The 19,453-nt window shown below is 39.4% G+C and overlaps 2 protein-coding genes and 3 non-coding genes across 9 annotated transcripts; all 5 read left to right on the forward strand.

Annotated features, from left to right (window-relative positions):
- The first annotated feature begins 3,392 nt into the window (after nucleotides 1-3,392).
- Nucleotides 3,393-12,477, forward strand: LOC117627046 (protein FAR1-RELATED SEQUENCE 3). 2 transcript variants are annotated; one of them, XM_034358923.1, is made up of 6 exons: nucleotides 3,393-3,830; nucleotides 4,342-6,675; nucleotides 6,782-6,871; nucleotides 7,190-7,339; nucleotides 8,916-9,032; nucleotides 11,978-12,477. In XM_034358923.1, exons 2-6 carry the CDS (start codon nucleotides 4,435-4,437, stop codon nucleotides 12,020-12,022), a joined length of 2,643 nt encoding a protein of 880 aa, XP_034214814.1. In that variant the 5' UTR covers nucleotides 3,393-3,830; nucleotides 4,342-4,434; the 3' UTR covers nucleotides 12,023-12,477. The 2 variants fall into 2 exon arrangements, with proteins under 2 accessions (XP_034214814.1, XP_034214815.1); XM_034358924.1 differs by lacking the exon at nucleotides 6,782-6,871 and having other exon boundaries at nucleotides 3,409-3,830; nucleotides 11,978-12,342.
- Nucleotides 12,478-13,317: 840 nt separating this feature from the next.
- Nucleotides 13,318-17,906, forward strand: LOC117627047 (pentatricopeptide repeat-containing protein At2g01860). Of its 4 annotated transcripts, none has more exons than XM_034358927.1 (3): nucleotides 13,318-16,207; nucleotides 16,300-17,116; nucleotides 17,666-17,906. In XM_034358927.1, exon 1 carries the CDS (start codon nucleotides 13,622-13,624, stop codon nucleotides 15,059-15,061), a length of 1,440 nt encoding a protein of 479 aa, XP_034214818.1. In that variant the 5' UTR covers nucleotides 13,318-13,621; the 3' UTR covers nucleotides 15,062-16,207; nucleotides 16,300-17,116; nucleotides 17,666-17,906. The 4 variants fall into 4 exon arrangements, with proteins under 4 accessions (XP_034214818.1, XP_034214817.1, XP_034214819.1 ...); XM_034358926.1 differs by having other exon boundaries at nucleotides 16,300-16,376; nucleotides 17,015-17,906; XM_034358928.1 differs by having other exon boundaries at nucleotides 13,318-15,366; nucleotides 15,464-16,207; nucleotides 16,300-17,906.
- On the forward strand, nucleotides 17,090-17,152 carry LOC117629448. Its single transcript, XR_004586109.1, has one exon. It is a non-coding gene; the product is annotated as a small nucleolar RNA snoR101 (small nucleolar RNA).
- Nucleotides 17,227-17,289, forward strand: LOC117629446. Its single transcript, XR_004586107.1, has one exon. It is a non-coding gene; the product is annotated as a small nucleolar RNA snoR101 (small nucleolar RNA).
- On the forward strand, nucleotides 17,373-17,435 carry LOC117629447. The gene has a single exon (XR_004586108.1). It is a non-coding gene; the product is annotated as a small nucleolar RNA snoR101 (small nucleolar RNA).
- Nucleotides 17,907-19,453: the final 1,547 nt, after the last annotated feature.

Consider the following 19,453-nt stretch of genomic DNA (forward strand, 5'->3'; position numbering starts at 1 on the left):
CCAACGCGTAGAACTAGTGCGGCTTCCATATCTTCTGGGATAAAGGGTTACTTTCAATCATCTTCCCAACAACACTTTTAAGGTAGCATAAGCTAACCTGGTATGGGCTCTTCTTCAGCAAAATAAAGTGCAACATTTGGTTCATGGTGGACTCTAAGTCATGCACCAGCCTTCCATAATGCATGGACACTCACCATGGTCCTATATACATTTGGATTCATTTGGTGAGGGGCTACATCAAGTCGACTAATCCATCCTTGAAGAAAGAGAGTCAGAGGCAACTGAACTCCTTACTTAAACATGTCCGCACATAAGATTACCCACCCAAGGGGGGCATGCTCAGCTTTTCATCACCCAACAACGAACTAAACCTAACACTGCTCATAATGGCATATTCCTCCCTCAAAACTCTAGCTTTTGCTGCGTCATTGCGCTCTAGCTTCATCAACTGACCACTCTTCCTCTCTCCCAGCCAACTCTGTACCTGAGTTCAATTCTCCCACACCACCCGACCCCGCCATTGTGACCTTGACCTCATCTCTGGCTTCAAATCTCCCAGCCCTTTAACGTGATCGACATTGGCCATATCTTCACCTCCCACCTCTCTTCCTGCCCCTCCGTACTCAAATCTCCCACCCCTTCCTAGCCCATTTGCTCGGCTACGTTATACATCTCATTCACCACGTCTAAAGCGTCTGCATCGTCTCTGAAGGCTGATCCATTGCTCGTCATATCTTGCGAGTCAGACATATCTGACCGACTAGACATGCCTAGATTGACAAGACTCTTTTAACACAATCAAAGAAGGAAGAGGCAGGATTTAAGAATCAAAACGCATACCAAGCAACAAAACAAGATAAACAAAACTCAAATTAAGAGAACCAAACTAGAAATCGATTGATTTTCTAGAAACAAAAGCTTCTGAAAATGAAAACAAGGACAGATGACCTTACCCAGAACGACACCGCGACAAACACCACGAAGCCTGTTTACCTCTGCAACGAAGAGGCACCAAGAAATCATTCAGAGCAACTCTCATGACCAAAGCTTCAAAACGGCAAGAATGACAAAGAAGGGCAAAACAAAAGACTGCCTTCTTATTTATATGCTAGCTACTAGGCATCCTCATCGTCCATGCATAGCTACCCACGCTTGGATGGCCACACGTGGCAACATGACAGTGCTCTTCACTGGAAGCGACAGAGCCTGCATCGATGCAACCTCTCGCATGTCTCTGACGTCGAGAGCATTTAACACGCTACATGCTCAGCCAACTAGTCACTGCCACGCCATACCTACTCAACTACCACAAAATTCAAAAGCTGGCACAAAAAATCTTTTCCAAACGAGCCCTCCTCGGCTGGGACTTGGGGGGCTACCCTTCCAACCCCTTCAGTATAGTTAGCTTTATCTAAAAAGGCTCGGCTTTTCTAAAAAATGAAATTTAAACAACTCTCCACCCAAGATTAGCTCATTGAGTTGAGAGTTGGGGGGGCTACTGTTAATAGGTCATATAGCTTAGCCTATCATAAAGCATCACGTGGCCAAGAGAGGCTAGGTCATTCGTATACCGACTCGACCCGACCAGGTTAGTCCTCCCAGGTATTGCTAGTAGGCCTTCCAGCCTAGTTTATCAGGAGGCGTCGCGTGGCCAAGAGTTCGGGTGCTCATGTATCAACCCACCCAGACTGATTACCCAGGGTCCATTATGATGTCATGCAACCAGAAAGCCAGAAGCGCTAGTACAACCAGATCCATGTCAGACCATGTCACTTCACGCACCTAATACCAGCATAGTGACTGAAATGGATCATTTAATGCGCATCACATCCAAACCAGGTGTCGCCTTGCGACGCGATCCCCTATAATCAGTATAGTGACTTGTGCCCATAACCACTCTCCAGTCCACTATTGGGAAAGGCTGAAGATCTCATTTCTAGCTAAATTTAAGCAGATGTGATCTCTCATTCTCCCTCTATAAATACTCTTCACCTGCATTGAGACAAAATAAATAACTATTCTCACCTAGAAACTCTACATCCATTCTCCATTCCAAACTAGCCATTAACTTAATCATCGTAGATGGTTAGACTGGTATCACACCAGCCTCCTCTCTTCTGACGGTTTAGCTGCTCGAAGTGTGCAGGTCATTCGGGGATAACTAGATAACACGGGGCAAGTCTAGCCAGGCTCGAGTCAGGACCCCTATCCAACTGAACCAGTTTTCCCATCAACACACGTAATTGACACTATCCCAAAATTTTCCACCTATAAGAAAACAACAAGAATAATCCCAAATCTTCAACATCTGAACAATCCAACAACAATCTCATAGGGATGCCAAACCTCTTAAACAAATTAGAAGTCACCATAAACATGAGCTTATCATTGCATAGTCTATTTAGTTACAAAACTTAATAGGAAGTTTAGAAACATAAAAGAATGAAATCCTATGATAGCAAGAGTAAATTGAGAATGAGTGGAAGTGAATGAATCGACATAGTTAGAGTTGACCTCAAGATCTAATATTTGGGCAAAACTAAAAACTAAAGAGCCCTGAGAAAAATGAGTCAAATTTAGTGAGTGAAGCAAAAAGAAAGTTTTGGAAAACCTTTTGTTGGAAACGGTTTCTCTTTAAAATGCTTTCCAACAAAGGTCGAGTTTAAGATCCAAATGAAAATCTTTTAAAAACGAAAGTAAGAACGACGAGCAAAGTCACAAAATATAGCTAAATCAATAATTTACTTTTTCAGGTAAACATTCTTGAACGTACAAGGCACCGAATCCTAAAATCATGTCATCAATCATCATAGCTAAAACCATAGAATCAACATGAGTCCAACATAGCTATCAATCTTTAAATTGAGAAACATGCTTGAAAACCACACCACACTTGTACCCGGGGAAAATGTTGGTCGCACACTTTTGTGAAATCCATTCTCACAAGTAGAGCCGGGGATAAACTTGTCATACACTTGTGCGGGACACAAATACATCAATAACATGTCCTACGTGCACGCAGACTCCAACACCTTGGCATGTGGGTCAAGGTGTCAGAGTTTGCATGCATGTAGGACATGTTACTGCTCAACTCGAGGTTTGAAAACATTTTGCTCAAATCTCAACATAGATATAAACATATACAATCTTCCAAACAGAGAATTCTTAATATCGCAACGTGGTGTTTCTAATTTACGTATTATAATATGTGTGAATAACATATTATAATACATGTATTATAACATGAGATGATTAATAACAACATGTGAATAACCATCACATAAAAAATTAATGAGAAAAGTAACGGTACTACCCCAACGTCTTAACTCTTAACCAATGTAACTTGTTATAACAAACAATAACAGGCCAAAAAAAGTTATTAACAGTAGGAACTTAAAAAAAGAAAAGAAAAAAAGGAATAGAAATTAGAAGTCATATTCGAACGGGGGGTGGTGGGCGAAGAAGAGGTTCGAACACTAACATAGAGGGGAGAGAGTTAGACGGAGAGGGGGAGAGAGTGAAACAGAGACTGAGGGAGCGATAGAGAGGAAGACAGATAGTGAGGGAGAGAGAGGGAGACGGAGAGAAAGAAGGAGGAGGCTCACAGATTGTAGGTCGACTTGAAGTGCAAGAAATTGTTTGCTGGTGAAGAAGAATTTCTTTGCTGTGCTGGGCTGTGCTCTATTGGGGTGCCAATTCAAAGTTGAAGGCCTCTAATATAAATGGGGGTGGTGCTCTGAAATGGTTGTCGACAAAATGATGGAGGAATTGAAAGTGGTGTCAAATTCTTCACGGGGCTGAAAAAGAGCTACAAAGGGGCTGAATGAAGTGTAAGTGGTGACAGAGACTTTTTGTTCTTTGTATCCTCAGTGATTGGTTTTGATTCCTTGCGATTAGTTGCTGTTAATATTTGGGGAAATTAGGGCTTAATTTTGATATTTTGGATTGCAGTTTGGTTAATTAGAATTCCAAAACGCCAAAAACGTTAAGGGTTTCTTCTCCTTCATCTTTTTCATGTCAATTTTGCGTTCTGGACGACACTATCGTGGATATTTCCGGTCAATATTAGGATTTCTTCGATATTCACCGATATTGGCCAAAACCCACAATATAGGGGAAATAACAGACTTTAACCCTCCTATCCATATTGACAGCCCGAAATTCTGATATATTCACAGCTGCTTTGACGATTTTGGTTTTGCAAAATTTACATTCTTTAGACTGCAATTCATGGAAAAAGTTACATTCTGTAATTAAAGTTACCCAGATATAATATGAGTATATTTCTTTTTTCTTATGGCTCAACTATGAACTAGTTTTTATGGTTGGGATTGTTTGCAGATTGATACATTTTCTCAGTGTTATGGTGCACTGTTATTTGATTAGCTCAAAAGAAAAGTATTCTATTCTTTAGCATCACACAGTGGGTTTAGTATGGATGTTGAAGTTATTGATGTGGAAGGAATGGGGCATCGTGGAATGGCAGATGATGGTGATGCTGAAAGGAGTGAAGGTGGAGAAGTGAATAATGCTGAAAATTCCGAGGCTCACGATGAAGATGGGATTTCCGAGCCATACGTGGGTATGGAATTTAATTCTGAAGAGGCTGCCAAGACTTTCTATGATGAATACGCCAGACGCTTGGGTTTTAGCTCTAAAGTTGGTCAATCTAGTCGTTCTAAACCTGATGGGACAACCATTGCTCGGGAGTTTGTATGTGGCAGAGAGGGTTTGAAAAGAAGGCATGCTGATAGTTGTGATGCAATGCTTAGGATAGAGTTAAAGGGTCAAGACAAGTGGGTTTCAACTAAATTTGTGAAGGAGCATAGTCATGCCTTGGTGAGTCCTGGTAAGGTGCATTACCTTCGGCCTCGCCGGCATTTTGCTGGTGCTGCAAAGAACGTGGCTGAAACTTATCAAGGAGTAGGGATTGTTCCCAGTGGTGTTATGTATGTTTCCGTGGATGGAAACCGTACCCCTGTAGAGAAAAGCCGTGTAGTTAGGAATACTTTATCTACAGAATCAAATCGGCCAGTCAAGAATGCTGTAACAATGAATCAACTTAGGCCTTGTAGTCGAAGGAGGACATTAGGGAAGGATGCTCAAAATTTGCTGGAGTATTTCAAGAAAATGCAGGCTGAGAACCCTGGTTTCTTTTATGCTATACAACTTGATGAAGATAATCACATGGCAAACGTTTTCTGGGCAGATGCAAGGTCAAGAGCAGCTTACTGTCATTTTGGTGATGCTGTTACGCTGGATACCACGTACCGAGTAAATCAGTATAGAGTGCCATTTGCTCCATTTACAGGAGTTAACCATCATGGTCAGACAGTTTTGTTTGGTTGTGCATTACTTCTAGACGAGTCAGAAGCATCTTTTATTTGGTTGTTCAAGACATTCCTTACAGCAATGAATGACTGCCATCCTGTCTCGTTTATGACTGATCAAGATAGAGCCATACAGACAGCAGTTTCTCAGGTGTTTCCAGAAGTCCGCCACTGCATTAGCAAGTCACATGTCTTAAGAGAAGGCCAGGAAAGGTTGGCGCATGTATGTCAAGCACATCCCTATTTTGAGGTGGAACTTTATAATTGTATTAATTTGACTGAAACTATCGAGGAGTTTGAATTGTCGTGGGATTCTATCCTTGATAAGTATGACCTCAGGAGAAATGATTGGCTTCAATCATTATATAGTGCTCGTGCTCAATGGGTGCCTGTGTATTTCCGGGATTCCTTTTCTGCTGCCATATCTCCTAAACCTAATCAAGGGCATGATGGTTTTTTTGATGGCTATGTGAATCAACAGACCACATTACCAATGTTCTTTAGGCAGTATGAAAGAGCTTTAGAGAACTCGTTTGAAAGGGAAATAGAAGCAGATTTTGATACAATTTGCACAACGCCAGTATTGAGAACACCATCACCCATGGAGAAACAGGCAGCCAATCTTTATACAAGAAAAATTTTTACAAAATTTCAAGAAGAGCTAGTTGAGACTTTTGTGTACACAGCAAATAGGATTGAAGGTGACGGAGCTATTAGCACATTCAGAGTTGCAAAATTCGAAGATGACCACAAGGCGTACATCGTTACATTTAACTATCCTGAGATGAGAGCTAATTGTAGTTGTCAAATGTTTGAGTATTCAGGAATTCTCTGTAGACATGTTCTGACAGTTTTTACTGTAACAAATGTGCTTACATTGCCTTCTCACTATATTTTGAAACGATGGACAAGAAATGCAAAGAGTGGAACTACCCTAGATGAACGTGGTGGTGAGTTACATGGCCAAGACTCCCTAACTTTACGGTACAACAACCTATGTCGAGAAGCCATCAAATATGCAGAGGATGGGGCAACCACTACAGAAACTTTTATTGCAGCAATGACTGCTCTTAGAGATGGTGGGAAGAAGGTTTCCGTTGTTAAGAAAAATGTAGCTAAAGTTGCGCCTCCTAACTCTCAGGTTAGTGTGACTGGCTACGATGACAGGAAAAACTCGACATCAATGTCTGATATGACCCCTTTGTTGTGGCCACGCCAAGATGAAGTAATGAAGCGATTTAATCTGAATGATGCTGGTGCACCTGCTCAAACCGTTTCTGACTTGAATTTGCCACGAATGGCCCCTGTATCTCTTCATCGGGATGATGGTACTCCTGAGAACATGGTATGGCATAGAATTCTTTGCTTTGTTTCTGTTCTTCTATATCTTCTTCTTTTTTCTTTTTTCTTTTTTTCTGAGTGCAAGGTCGTGTTACTGGGTTTTTCTGTAGGTGGTACTTCCGTGTCTAAAGTCAATGACTTGGGTCATGGAAAATAAGAATTCAGCACCAGGAAATCGAGTAGCTGTCATTAACCTGAAGGTACACATATGAAGAAGTGAAACAATGTTGTGACATTTTGTATCATCCAAGTAGCTCAAATTGGTGGTGGTGTATTTGATAATGATAGCCTGGATCCCTGAGTCTGAAAATGAAATATTTTTATATGTTTTGAGTTTGTTTAGTTTTTTCTTTCTTTCTAGATATCTGATTATTGTATAACTTAATTGTGACCTGTAGCCTTGTGCTAGTGGGATGCTCTGGTTTGCACTCTCAAACTTAGTTTACAATCGAGCAAAGAGCGTTTTTTTTTTTTTCCTTCCATTTTTTTATTAAAAACTTTGTTTATATCCATTGCAGCTGCAAGATTATAGCAGGACTATATCAACTGAATCAGAGGTTAAGTTTCAGCTCTCAAGGGTATCACTGGAGCCAATGTTAAGGTCCATGGCCTACATCAGTGATCAGCTCTCAACACCAGCTAATAAGGTCGCTGTTATAAATCTGAAGGTATGGGAGTCAAAATTTCAAACCATTATCTCTTAAACTTGCCCTGACTGTTTGATGAACCATTTTTCGGGATCCTCGTGTTGTTTGTGTTCATTCTCAATTCCCTTGGCCACCTTGTGGGTAGAGCCATGGGTTTTTCACTTGGAATCACCCTTGTGCTGTTAGTTGAATATACTTAATGCATTCCTAACTGGGTCTTCTGCAAGTGGAATGATGGTTTAATTAGTCAAAATACTCTAGACTTTGTTCAATAAGTTATGCTATCTAGATCGTCCTTTTAAACAGTGGATACTCATGACAATGCCCTTGGAAGTCCAAATCTCGTTCATACCCTAACTGGTGCTCTATGTGCAAAGGAGATTCACAGCGATTCCATCATCTCTCTCTTCATTATTCATTGCCTTTGAGACCATGGTATAATCTGTTTCGTGTTTCTAGCTCAAGTTGGGTACTTCCCGCTTCATTCAATCCTTTATTTGTAGGGAGTTATTATGCTTTTGGTGAAGGGGAAAAGGAAAAGATTTGGTGGAGCGTGCTAGTGACTTTTTGTGGAAGGAAACATCCTAAATTGTAAGGGAAGGTTGCGTAGTTGTGGACTGCTTCTGGGATAAGGCTAGACTTTGGCCTAGGTTTCTTCTAGGTTTCATTTCTTCCTTTCTTTTAAATGTGGATTGGGAAGTTTTTGTTTCTTACTTTGGCCGGGGACTTCTGTTTTCTCATAGTACGAATTCTGCTTTTATATTTGTTGTGTTCTTGAGGCTCTGTTTCTTGCATTTGAAGGTTGCATCTTTTGTCGACTGCGTCGACTTGGATTGTAATCCCCAATATTGGAGGGATACATGAATTCATTATGTATTTTATTGGTTGTAAAAATAAAATAAAAATTGGTGTTAGATGAGTGAAACATAAACTAGATTATAACAAGAGGCAATTTTTAGATACAAGAACCACAGATTTCTACCTGAGGATGAAATTGGAACTGCAACAAGATTTGTTACATGTTGCACCTTTTACCCTTGAAGTGTGCTTGTTTCGAAACCTTTTCCTTCTATTAATCTTGATTATAGCACTACCAAAAGTCTTTAAACTTGCCGCCGACCATCGTTCCTAAAGGCTTAAGCTAGTGGTATGTGGAACAACAACTGTTTGATTCCAACCCTCACCCTCACATGTGGGACTCTCCCCACAATTAAGATTAAATAGCCCAACATTTAGAATTCAATATATATTGAGAGGTTACAGTTACAAGGAAACTTTGATACTATGACAAGCTTAATGCTTATGAAATAAATCTGTTAAGATGCGGGCTAACAGATTGTTTATGTTGTAACTTATTAAATCTTTAGTTCTCAAATGAAACTAGCCCCCTTAATATATGTCTTAGAACTTAAAGCCTTAAGCCCACATGTGTGGACTATTATTGTTATTATTTTTATTATAACTATATTGGATATTGAATGAAAATTTTATAGAGGCCACTTCTAGAAAAGTGATAATGTTCTGAATGTTCTGCTGTTTTGTTTACTTATTATTGTTTGATCGTTTAAGATAAGCCATTTTCACCCTATTCTTTCAGCTTCAAGACGCAGAGACAACTTCAGGGGAGTCAGAGGTCAAGTTTCAAGTTTCTAGGGATACATTAGGTGCCATGCTAAGATCAATGGCCTATATCCGCGAGCAGCTTTCAAGTGCTGTAAGCATTTTCAGCCAATTCACTATTTGATATTGTCTTGTTTTTGGTTTATCAACTACATCGATGCTGTTTTATCGATTTAAAAATTGTTCTGAAATGTTATGTTCCCTTGGTAAATGACTACTAGTATATAAAAACAAATTTGTTTGCAATTATCTTGAAAGCTTGTTTCCAAACATTTAGGATGTACAATGGAGAGAACATAAGAATGCCCGAATCACCTTTGGCCCAAAGTTGAAGAGAAAACCCATTCAATCATATAAATAATTCCATGGGTGATTCCTTTTAGTTGATAAACATCTGGCAGGTGGTCTCCAAAATTCCAAATCACATTGCTAGTGTGGAATTTTGGGAATGACATTTCGATGAACCAGAAGTTTTATGTTGTCATGAATCATGATTCATCTAGCACGGGATGAAATAATCGGCTGATATCCCGATATATTGGCAGATATTATCCCTTTTTCTAGGTTTCGATACAGATACAAGGGGATAATCCTATTTCTTCCCCTTATCGGCGATATATCCCTGATTTCCTCAATATTTCCCCATACCGGACAAATAACCTAGAACTTTGTCTTCAGTTTTGAAAGTAATCAAAGGTCCTAGTCACTGAATCAATGCCAAAAACCAAGCTCTACTTCTCTTCTCAGTCATTTTCGGCTCTCTCTGTCTGTCTGTCTGTCTCTCTCTCTCTCTCTCTCTCTCTCTCTCTCTCTCTCTCTCTCATTGCTCTGGTTCTGGTTTGTTTAATTTTCTTTTTCACCTCATTTTCTATCTCTCATTCGGCACCTTTATCATTAAGTCTGATTGTCTAATGTTTGGTTATGTATTAATGAGTTGGGTTGGGTTATGTATCAATGGGTCAGGCTGCATGTTTGTCTTTGTTTTGTTAAGTCTGATTGAATTTATTTTGTTTGGGTTATGTATCTATTGTGTCAATGGATTTTATTTTATCATTCTAATCGAAGTTTTATTTTCAGGCTTTTCATGAACACGCATTATATACACATACAATTCATCATATGCATATTTTATACTTAGTATATTTTGAATTTTATTAATAATGTCCTTAACGTCTATGAAAAGTTTTACTTCAAAATTCCATGTTTTAAAGTCAAATATCTGTATTTTTTGTCAATTTTCCCCGATACCTAAAACGATATCAATATATCCCCTGAAATATCTGTAAATTGAAAGTCTGATACTTTCTGCAGGGCCGATAATTTCATCCTCATTTCTAGGAAACATAAAATTTTATAGAATAAAGAAAATAAATTAAACAAAAGGGAATATGAATATCCCGAAAATGTTTTTATAGTTAATGACTGTAAAAATGCCTTGTCTAAAAAGTTTGGATTTGGATGCAATAATCATAACTGAGGGAGGTAATAGGGTTCCTATTCTATCCTTCTGCCTTTTTCACTTGAGGTACAAGTTAGATTTAGATGGGTTGTATGGCCCTGATGATGATAAGGAAAGGAAAAGCTTGTTGGTAGGATAAAATACTACTAAGGACATGTGCCAGGGTGTGGAAGGTGATTTTCATTTTTGTGGGTAATATGGAATTAATGGACTTGTCATTGGGAATGGGAAAAAGGAAAGGGGATTTCTGTTTCCTTTTAGAAAGAAGATGACATATTTCAGCTGTATTCTTTAGTATTTTAGCTTTTCAGTTTCTGTGCACTGGGCCACTGGCCACTCATTTGGGATAGAAGGGTATGTGTAGAAGAAGAGTTCCGTTTCATCTTCAGAACCCTTGGCTTATATCAGTGGCTGTGGTAGAGATCTTGTGAGAGGGTGCTAGATTTTGCTGCATAATCATTTATCAACCCCAAAATAAAAAAGGTGCTTTAGATGGATTTTACCATATGGAATCAAAGAGGTGTTCAATAATTTGGTGGGTGTGTAAGACAGGAGATTGGGATAAGGAATTCTACTTGTGGAAGATAGGGTTACTAGTTAGTCAAAGATATCATAATTAGTAGAGGCGTGGTATCACTTAAGGGCATTGGCAAAGAAGTTGCTTAGGACCTTTCTGTTGACATTTTTTATTTTTGGTAGTCGAATTTGCTTTGAGGTAAGGATAGAGAAGGAGAAATGAGAGGATACTGAGCAGATATGATAGATGTGAGTGATATGAGAAGACATATATAGAATGATCCATTAAAATAAGAACTAAAAGTTACAAACAGTTTTAACTTTTTAATCTAATTTTTTTCTGTTTTGAGAAGAAAACCTGGGTCTCCCTTACAGCTGTGGACTGTACCAGTTGAATGGATTGCATATCCATGTTTGAAATACACAGTTGGATGAAATACAGTGTTGGATATTGATATGTATCTTGTATCTTGGGCCCATAATTTGGGAAATCAGAAATTCTTATCTTTTTTTAATCCCATTGAAGAGCTCAATTACCATGGCTTCAGTCACCTGGTGATATAGCTCTCCTAAACATTGTTAGGTGTTGTTATTTGGGAACCACGCCCTTATCTGTGTCTTGTTGAGCAACTTGGATTGTTGTGGCTTCCTTTGTGGGAGAGAAACAGACGTACGTGTCTTTGATGACAGATTGTCTGATTGGTATTTTCTTTTTCTTTTTCTTTTTGTTATACAAGGAATGTACAGTTGTGCAGCCATAGAACTACACTTGCAGTCGCCTTTTTGGAGGGAACAAAACAGGAATGTGGGTAGAAGCGATAGGTTGATAGAGTTTATAGATTTAATACACTTGTAGATGTATACCTCGCATATACTTGGGCTCCTGCCTCTTTCTTTTAAATGAATGTACTTGATCAAAAAGAACCAAAAAACCTTGAGTGGTTGTTTTGCAAAATTTAAGTAGGAAATTCATGGATATCATGTTCATCTTTCTCTATGTCTATGTTGAGTTTTAAATTAGGTTCTTTTACTGTTTAATCATGGAAAAGTTTTAAATTTGGCAGGCTGAGATTCAATCAGAGTCCGTCTCCAAAAAGCCGCGGAAGTAAGGGCCTCGGATGTTTTTTACTTCCTATACTGTACCGCCGGGTGCACGTTACATCTGGTTTCCATGGGGAAAGGTGATCACATAGAAAGTTCAGGATGCTTGCAGTTGCTACATATATCTTTGCATAGCCCGCCCTTCCCTTTGTGTAAGATTGTTGTCAACATATTTGTACATGTACCAAATCCAAAGCATCAAAGAGATTTGATAGGTGTATGCGGTCAAAAAATCTACGACACGCCAGAATTAGAGTAACACTATTTGACATGTTTGTGCGAGATACAAGATTTTATTCAATAGGAATTGGTAGAGTTAATTCTGATAGCTGTAAGCTGGTGTGGCAAGTTCTCTCTCATGGAGCTCCCAGCTTCACTAGTCTTTTTTTCCCCTTGCGTTGTAGCATAAGATATGAATTGTTTGTTTTGCCACACTATGGTAGTTGGAGTATATGATTTTTCAGGTGCTCGTGAGTTCTAACATCGCTAATGTCATTTAATTGTTCAGGTACTCGGGCATTACCTACAATATTCATTTACATGCAGTTTTGGAAAAAAAAAATTCTCAGTGGATAAAATTATGCTGCACTGCAGGATCAGAACAAAAATAAGTAGACAGTGCTGCAGCGGGTTAGGCAAGAAGACAAAGCACTCGTGAAAAACACCAGGCCCATATCTTTTCCACTTAAATTCAAGATAGAATTCCAACTAAACCTCTCTCTAAAATGAGAGTACCCTCATAATATTTTGGCTGAGGCTATAAGATTTGATCAACGAGATGATGATAATTTTTTGAACTCTATCCTTTTAGCTGTTATTTTCTATGGCTACTGAGTGTGAAAAAAAAGGGGTAAAATCTGTTCAAACAGGGTGTGTGGAATTAAAAATAAAAATAAAGTTAGTGGTGTTTGGCCATCTTAAAATCAAAGTATATTAGTAGCATAAAAACTTTACCTTTTCTATTGAAAGGGGCGATATCATATTAAATCTACACACACAATACGTATGTTAGGACTCGAATTCAGGATTTTGTCTGAAGGAGTAAATATTCCAAATCACTACACTAGTGGGTCATTTGCTTATATTTTTTTTAAATACAAGCGATAGTGTAAACGACACGTCATTCACATCTCACATCACAATTAATCTCAGAATTTATTTCCATTAAAAGTGGGCATTAGTAGCTTGTGAATTTACCCAAAAATATACACGCAACACACGCAACTAGATGTGGGAAGTTGGTTTTTACTAACTGTCGATCCCCTCTCCCTCCTCTCTCGCACCGATTCTTAAAACTTGAGATTCTATTATACAGATCATCTCATCGTACTCCTCGTCTTCCTCGAAATTCTCTGCCTCATCTCCTGTTGCTGTTCAGGTTTTTTCCTTTTAATTTGGAAATAAATGGAAAAGACATATGTGCCCCCTTAAAAAGTGACTGTTCACAGCCAGTGGCTGCCACTGCAACACAGAAAAACTCAACCCCTAAGCCGCACTCTCTTCTTCCTCATCTCTCATCTCTCCAAGCGTCTTCTGTCTCTCTGTCTCTCTGTCTCTCTGTCTCGTCTTCTCTTTCGGTCGGTAATCAAGTACTCAGGTTGAAGAAAATGGATTGCGCATTCTTGGGTATAAATCCCATTTTGTTCCAAGAAAGTTTTGCAGGAAATGGGAATGGAAATGGTAGGGTGTCTCTGATGGCGCGTTCTAATTCTAGTACAAGGAGAAGACTTCCCAGCAACCTTCGCTACCCGCGGCGCACCAAACTTCCTCCGGATTTTGGAATCAATCACTTGTTGAAGAACACCACAGAACCATCATCTCAAACGGAATTTAAGGAAGCAGAAGCAGAAGAAGATGGCGAAGATATTGCTTGGGAGGCAGATGAGATTGAAGCTATTTCATCACTTTTCCAAGGGAGGATACCCCAAAAGCCTGGAAAGTTGGATAGACAAAGGCCTCTCCCCCTCCCACTTCCTTACAAGCTTCGACCTTTGGGACTTCCTAGGCCGAAGAAACATGTCAAGATGGCACCCATTTGTGACCAAGTCTACAAGAATCCCAATGCGCTTGTTGGTTTAGCAAGGGAAATTAGAAGCCTTGGGGTAGATGAAGATGTGGGACTAATTCTCAACAAGTGGGTTCCCTTTCTTAGAAAAGGGTCTCTCTCCATGACAATTAGGGAATTGGGTCACATGGGTCTCCCTGACAGAGCTCTGCAGACCTTCTCTTGGGCTCAGAAACAGCCTCACCTCTTCCCGGATGACCGGCTTTTGGCTTCCGCTGTTGAGGTCCTGGCAAGAAACCATGAGCTTAAACTGCCATTCAATTTGGACAAATTCACAAGTTTGGCAAGTCGTGGTGTGATTGAGGCAATGGCAAGAGGGTTCATCAAAGGGGGAAGCTTGCATCTTGCTTGGAAGCTTATATTCATAGCTAAGAATAGTGGAAGAAAGTTGGATACGAGCGTATATGCCAAGCTAATACTGGAGCTTGGGAAGAACCCGGATAAGCGCAGGCTTATAGGGACCTTACTGGACGAGCTTGGGAAAAGAGAAGACCTGAATTTAACCCAGCAGGATTGTACTGCTATTATGAAAGTGTGCATTAGGCTTGGAAAATTTGAAGTTGTGGAGAGTGTTTATGACTGGTTTAGACAATCTGGGCATGATCCAAGTGTTGTTATGTACACAACTCTGATTCATAGCCGCTATTCAGAGAAGAAATACAGGGAGGCCTTGGCTGTGGTTTGGGAAATGGAGGCTTCAAACTGTCCCTTTGATTTTCCAGCTTATCGTGTGGCAATAAAGCTTTTTGTTGCTCTGAATGATCTTCCAAGGGCTGTAAGATATATTTCCAAGCTTAAGGAAGCAGGTTTCTCTCCGACATATGATGTGTACCGGGACTTGATTAAAATGTACATGGTTTCTGGGAGGCTGGCAAAGTGTAGGGATGTATGCAAGGAGGTAGACATAGCAGGATTCAAGTTAGATAAAGAAACAATGTCACAGTTGTTGCAATTAGAAAGTGAGAAAAGGTTAAGTTTTTAAAATCCGAACTTCTCTGTTGTAAGCTGTAATTACTAATGCCCTCATGTAGAAGTTCTTTCTGCCCATCTTGTTTGGGTTATTTTTGCATATGCACGCTTCTCTTATCTTTATGGTCATCTTCACATAAGTTTCACAAAGCCATCAGGGGCATCCTTGCTTGCTCTTCGCATTTCATTCTCATTTTGTATTCTTGATGACTAATGGAAGTGCATCTGTACTGTAGATAAACTGCAGTGTGTTTTATTTTATTATTTGTCCCTAGCTTTGCACAGCATCCAGACAATGCATACATACAAGTAAAAGAAGTGAGCACTCTCTAACATGATCGTCTTCTTTGAGTTATTCCACATATTTGGTTTCTGCATTATTTTTTGTTGTTTTGATATTAGTGAATACCATCAGAAGCAAGACTTCAAATCCCGTCTCCCCTTTTGAACTGAGTGAAGGTGGAGAAGTGAATAATGCTGAAAATTCCGAGTCTCACGATGAGGATGGGATTTCCGAGCCATACGTGGGTATGGACTTTAATTCTGAAGAGGCTGCCAAGACTTTCTATGATGAATACGCCAGACGTTCGGGTTTTAGCCCCAAAGTTGGTCAATCTAGTCGTTCTAAACCTGATGGGCAACCAGTGGTCAGGAATTTTTATGTGGCAGAGAGGGTTTGAAAAGAAGGAATGCTTAGGATATAGTTAAAGGGTCAAGACAAGTGGGTTTCAACGAAATTTGTGAAGTAGCTTAGTCATGCCTTGGTGAATTACATGCCCAAGACTCCCTAACTTTATGGTACAACAACCTATGTTGAGAAGCCATCAAATACGCAGAGGATGGAGCAACCACTACCGAAACTTTTATTGCAGCAATGACTGCTATTAGAGGTGGTGGGAAGAAGGTTTCTGTTGTTAAGAAAAATGTAGCTAAAGTTGCGACTCGTAGCTCTCAGGTTACTGTGACTGGCTATGATGACAGGAAGAACACGACATCAACGTCCGATATGACCTCTTTGTTGTGGCCACGCCAAGATAAAGTAATGAAGTGATTTAATCTGAATTATGCTGGTGCACCTGCTCAAACCGTTTCTGACTTGAATTTTCCAAGAATGGCCCCGGTATCTCTTCATTGGAATGATGGTACTCCTGAGAATGTGGTATGGAAAAGAGTTCTTTGCTTTGTTTCTGTTCTTGTTTATCCTTTTTTTCTGAGTGCAAGATCATGGCATTGATCTGGGTTTTTCTGTAGGTTGTACTTCCTTGTCTAAAGTCAATGACTTGGGCTATGGAAAATAAGAACTCAGCACCAGGAAATAGAGCCTGAAGGTATGCATCTGAAGAAGTGAAATAATAGTTGTGACATTTTGTATCATCAAATTAGCTCAAGTTGGTGGTGTTGTATTTGATAATGAGAGCCTGGATCCCTGAGTCCATAATTAAAATATTTTATATTTTTAGAGTTTGTTCTAGGGTTTTTGTTCTTCTTCTAGATATCTGATTATTGTAGCACTTAATTGTGACCTGTCTCATTGTTCTAGTGGAATACTCTGATTTGCACTCTCAAACTTGTTTCGAAACCTTTTCCTTCTATTAATCTCGATTCTAGCACTACCAAAAGTCTTTAAAATTGCTGCCTACCCCTGACTTGTGGGATTCTCCCCACAATTAAGATTAAATAGCCCAACATTTAGAATTCATGGTATATTGAGAGGTTACAGTTGCAAGGAAACATTGATACTATGATAAGCTTAATGCTTATTAAATAAATCTGTGAAGATGCGGGCTAACGGATTGTTTATGTTGTAACTTTTCAATCTTTAGTTCGCAAATGAAACTAACCCTCTTAAGTTTTAGAACTTTAACGCTTTGAGCCCACATATGTTGACCATTTTGTTATTATTTTTTATATAACTATTTTGGATAGAAAAGTGATAATGTTCTGTTGTATTTTTCATGTTCTGAAGGTTCTGCTGTATATCTATCTGTTCACAACATTCTTCTGTGTGAGCATGATTGCTGTATGTGTTGGTGCAGATGACAGTTTACACTTGATCTTTGAACTGTAGGTAAGTTCAATTGTTGACAAGTTATTAACTTATGCTCCGTCCTTTTGCACATTTGTTTATAACAGTCCTCTTTGTGAGCGTATTTGTGATGGTTTGTTAGGGCAGATGATGGTTTACACTTGATCTCTGAACTTCAGGTAAGTTCAATTGTTGACAAGTTATTAACTGATGCTCTATGGTTTGAACGTTTGCTCATACCAATGCTCTGTGTGAGCATGAGGTTGTCTTTGTGCTTGTTTTTGTTGGTGCAAATGATGATTTACACTTGATCTCTGAACTTCAGGTAAGTTCTAGTGTTGACAAGTTATTAACTGATGCTCTATCCGTTGCACATCTGTTCATAACAATCCTATGTATGCGCATTTGCACCAGCATGTGTTGGTGCAAAGGATGATATTTCTTGTGTGTGTGTTTTTTGTTTTTCGTTGTGGGGTGGGAGGTGTTGATTGTGCAACTAATTGAGTATATTACGATTTGTGATCAATTATTATGTTTGAATGATAATCATTATCTTCTTAAACTATTTTTGAATTATTTTAATTACAATAGTTCAGGTACCGAAAAGCTTCAACTCGCCTTACACCTTTCGCTTTGAAAGCATTGTTGCTATCAGTCATTTATAATCGTCAAAGGTGAACACTGGCTCATCTCATTCTTCATGATTCTTGGCACTATGGCCTTCACAACCACCATTTTTATGGTTCTTGTTCTTGATTATTTCTATATGGGTTTGAAGCCTTCCAAAGTGAGGTTGAGTTTTAATGGTGAATCTTTTGGTTACCGCCTTCACTCTGCCCCCACCCTCACCCCGCCGCGCACACCCCACCCCCCCCGGTTTCTTTCTCTATGTGAATTAGTTTCTGCTTTTTAGAAGTTCATCAAAGGGCCAGATACAATTGTTGTCATTGCTTATTAGAACTTGTATGAAGGCACATCCTTTTGACGAATTTGTGCAATTTCTAAACACTTTGAAATTTTCACTTCTGCACTCTACTCTATATCTTCTAATAATGGAGATCAGTACAAAGTTTGGTTGCAGATAATGTTCTTCCCTGTTGTCTTCAGCTGAGTTTTTGTGACTTTTGTCGCCTTAAGCATTTAGTGAGAGATGACGAGAGAGAAGCACTGGTGCAAAAATTGAGAAAGGAAAGTGTGTTTACTGCTTGTTTTAATCCCAGCCAAAAATTGATGCGCGGACAAATTTCCAGCATTCCTGTTGTAATTTGCAATTACTTTTGACTGATGAATACAAGTGCTTTCTTCCCATCTTGAGTGGAGAAAATTGTCTAATAAGCTTGATGCATGTATGGATGGATTCTGGTGCCATAACATCCCTGCACAATAAAAAGTTGACGGATGAATAAAGTGAAAAGACGAGGTTCAATTCTTATATGTAAAATTGTTTACCAGGAGGAGTGTTGACTTCAACAAATATGGAGCTTTAGATTGGCAGGGCCAAATAAGGGTGGGCACGGTCTGATTCTCACCTCAAATTAGAACCGAAATTTATATAATTTAACCGGTTTGGTTTGGTCTGGTTTAAGTAAATTTTTTATTAAAATTGGCCGGTTCGATTCTGACCGATTCTGATTTTGAACCGGATTATTAATTTTTTTATTATTTTAATTATTTTAAAAATACAAATTATAATAAAAAAGTTATTTTTTTGGCTTAAAAATTAACAAATAATCCAATTCATACAATGAGAATTTTTCTGAAGTTGAACTTGGAAAAATATTAATTACAAAATTTAGAATATATCATTGGATTTTAAAATTTTGTAATAAAATGAAATAAAAAACTACAATCAGTCTAGTTCGGTCCGGTCTGGTTTAGTGCGGTGTAAAATCAGAATTGAAATGTCACACCTCGGGATCGGCTCCGCCGTAGCACGATATTGTCCGCTTTGGGCCCCTTTCTATGCCTTCACGGTTTTGTTTCTGGGAACTCACGAGCAACTTCCCAGTGGGTCACCCATTCTAGAATTGCTCTAGCCCCCAACTCGTTTAACTTCGGAGTTCCTACGACTCCGAAGCCAATGAGCTCCCAAAATGCCTCGTGCTAGATGGATGCGGGTGTGCACATATAAGGCACATCACTCCCTCTCCGTTGGTTGATGTGGGATCTTACAATCCACCCCCCTTAAGGACCCGACGTCCTCGTCGGCACACTCGCACCACACGGCAGAGTGGCTCTGATACCAAATTGTCACACCCAGGGATCGGCTCCACCGTAGCACGATATTGTCCGCTTTAGGCCCCCCTCTCTGCCCTCACGGTTTTGTTTCTGGGAACTCACGAGCAACTTCCCAGTGGGTCACCTATCCTAGGATTGCTC

The sequence above is a fragment of the Prunus dulcis genome, chromosome 5 (assembly GCF_902201215.1).
Source record: "Prunus dulcis chromosome 5, ALMONDv2, whole genome shotgun sequence".
Taxonomy (NCBI): Eukaryota; Viridiplantae; Streptophyta; class Magnoliopsida; order Rosales; family Rosaceae; genus Prunus; species Prunus dulcis.

Bases quoted from the DNA above. Each gene is read 5' to 3' on its own strand.
- LOC117627047 (XM_034358925.1), top strand. From the start codon at position 13,622: ATGGATTGCGCATTCTTGGGTATAAATCCCATTTTGTTCCAAGAAAGT.
- LOC117627046 (XM_034358923.1), top strand. From the start codon at position 4,435: ATGGATGTTGAAGTTATTGATGTGGAAGGAATGGGGCATCGTGGAATG. The intron at 7,340-8,915 runs GTATGGGAGTCA...CTATTCTTTCAG, and splicing joins TCGCTGTTATAAATCTGAAG to CTTCAAGACGCAGAGACAAC. The intron at 9,033-11,977 runs GTAAGCATTTTC...TAAATTTGGCAG, and splicing joins GCGAGCAGCTTTCAAGTGCT to GCTGAGATTCAATCAGAGTC.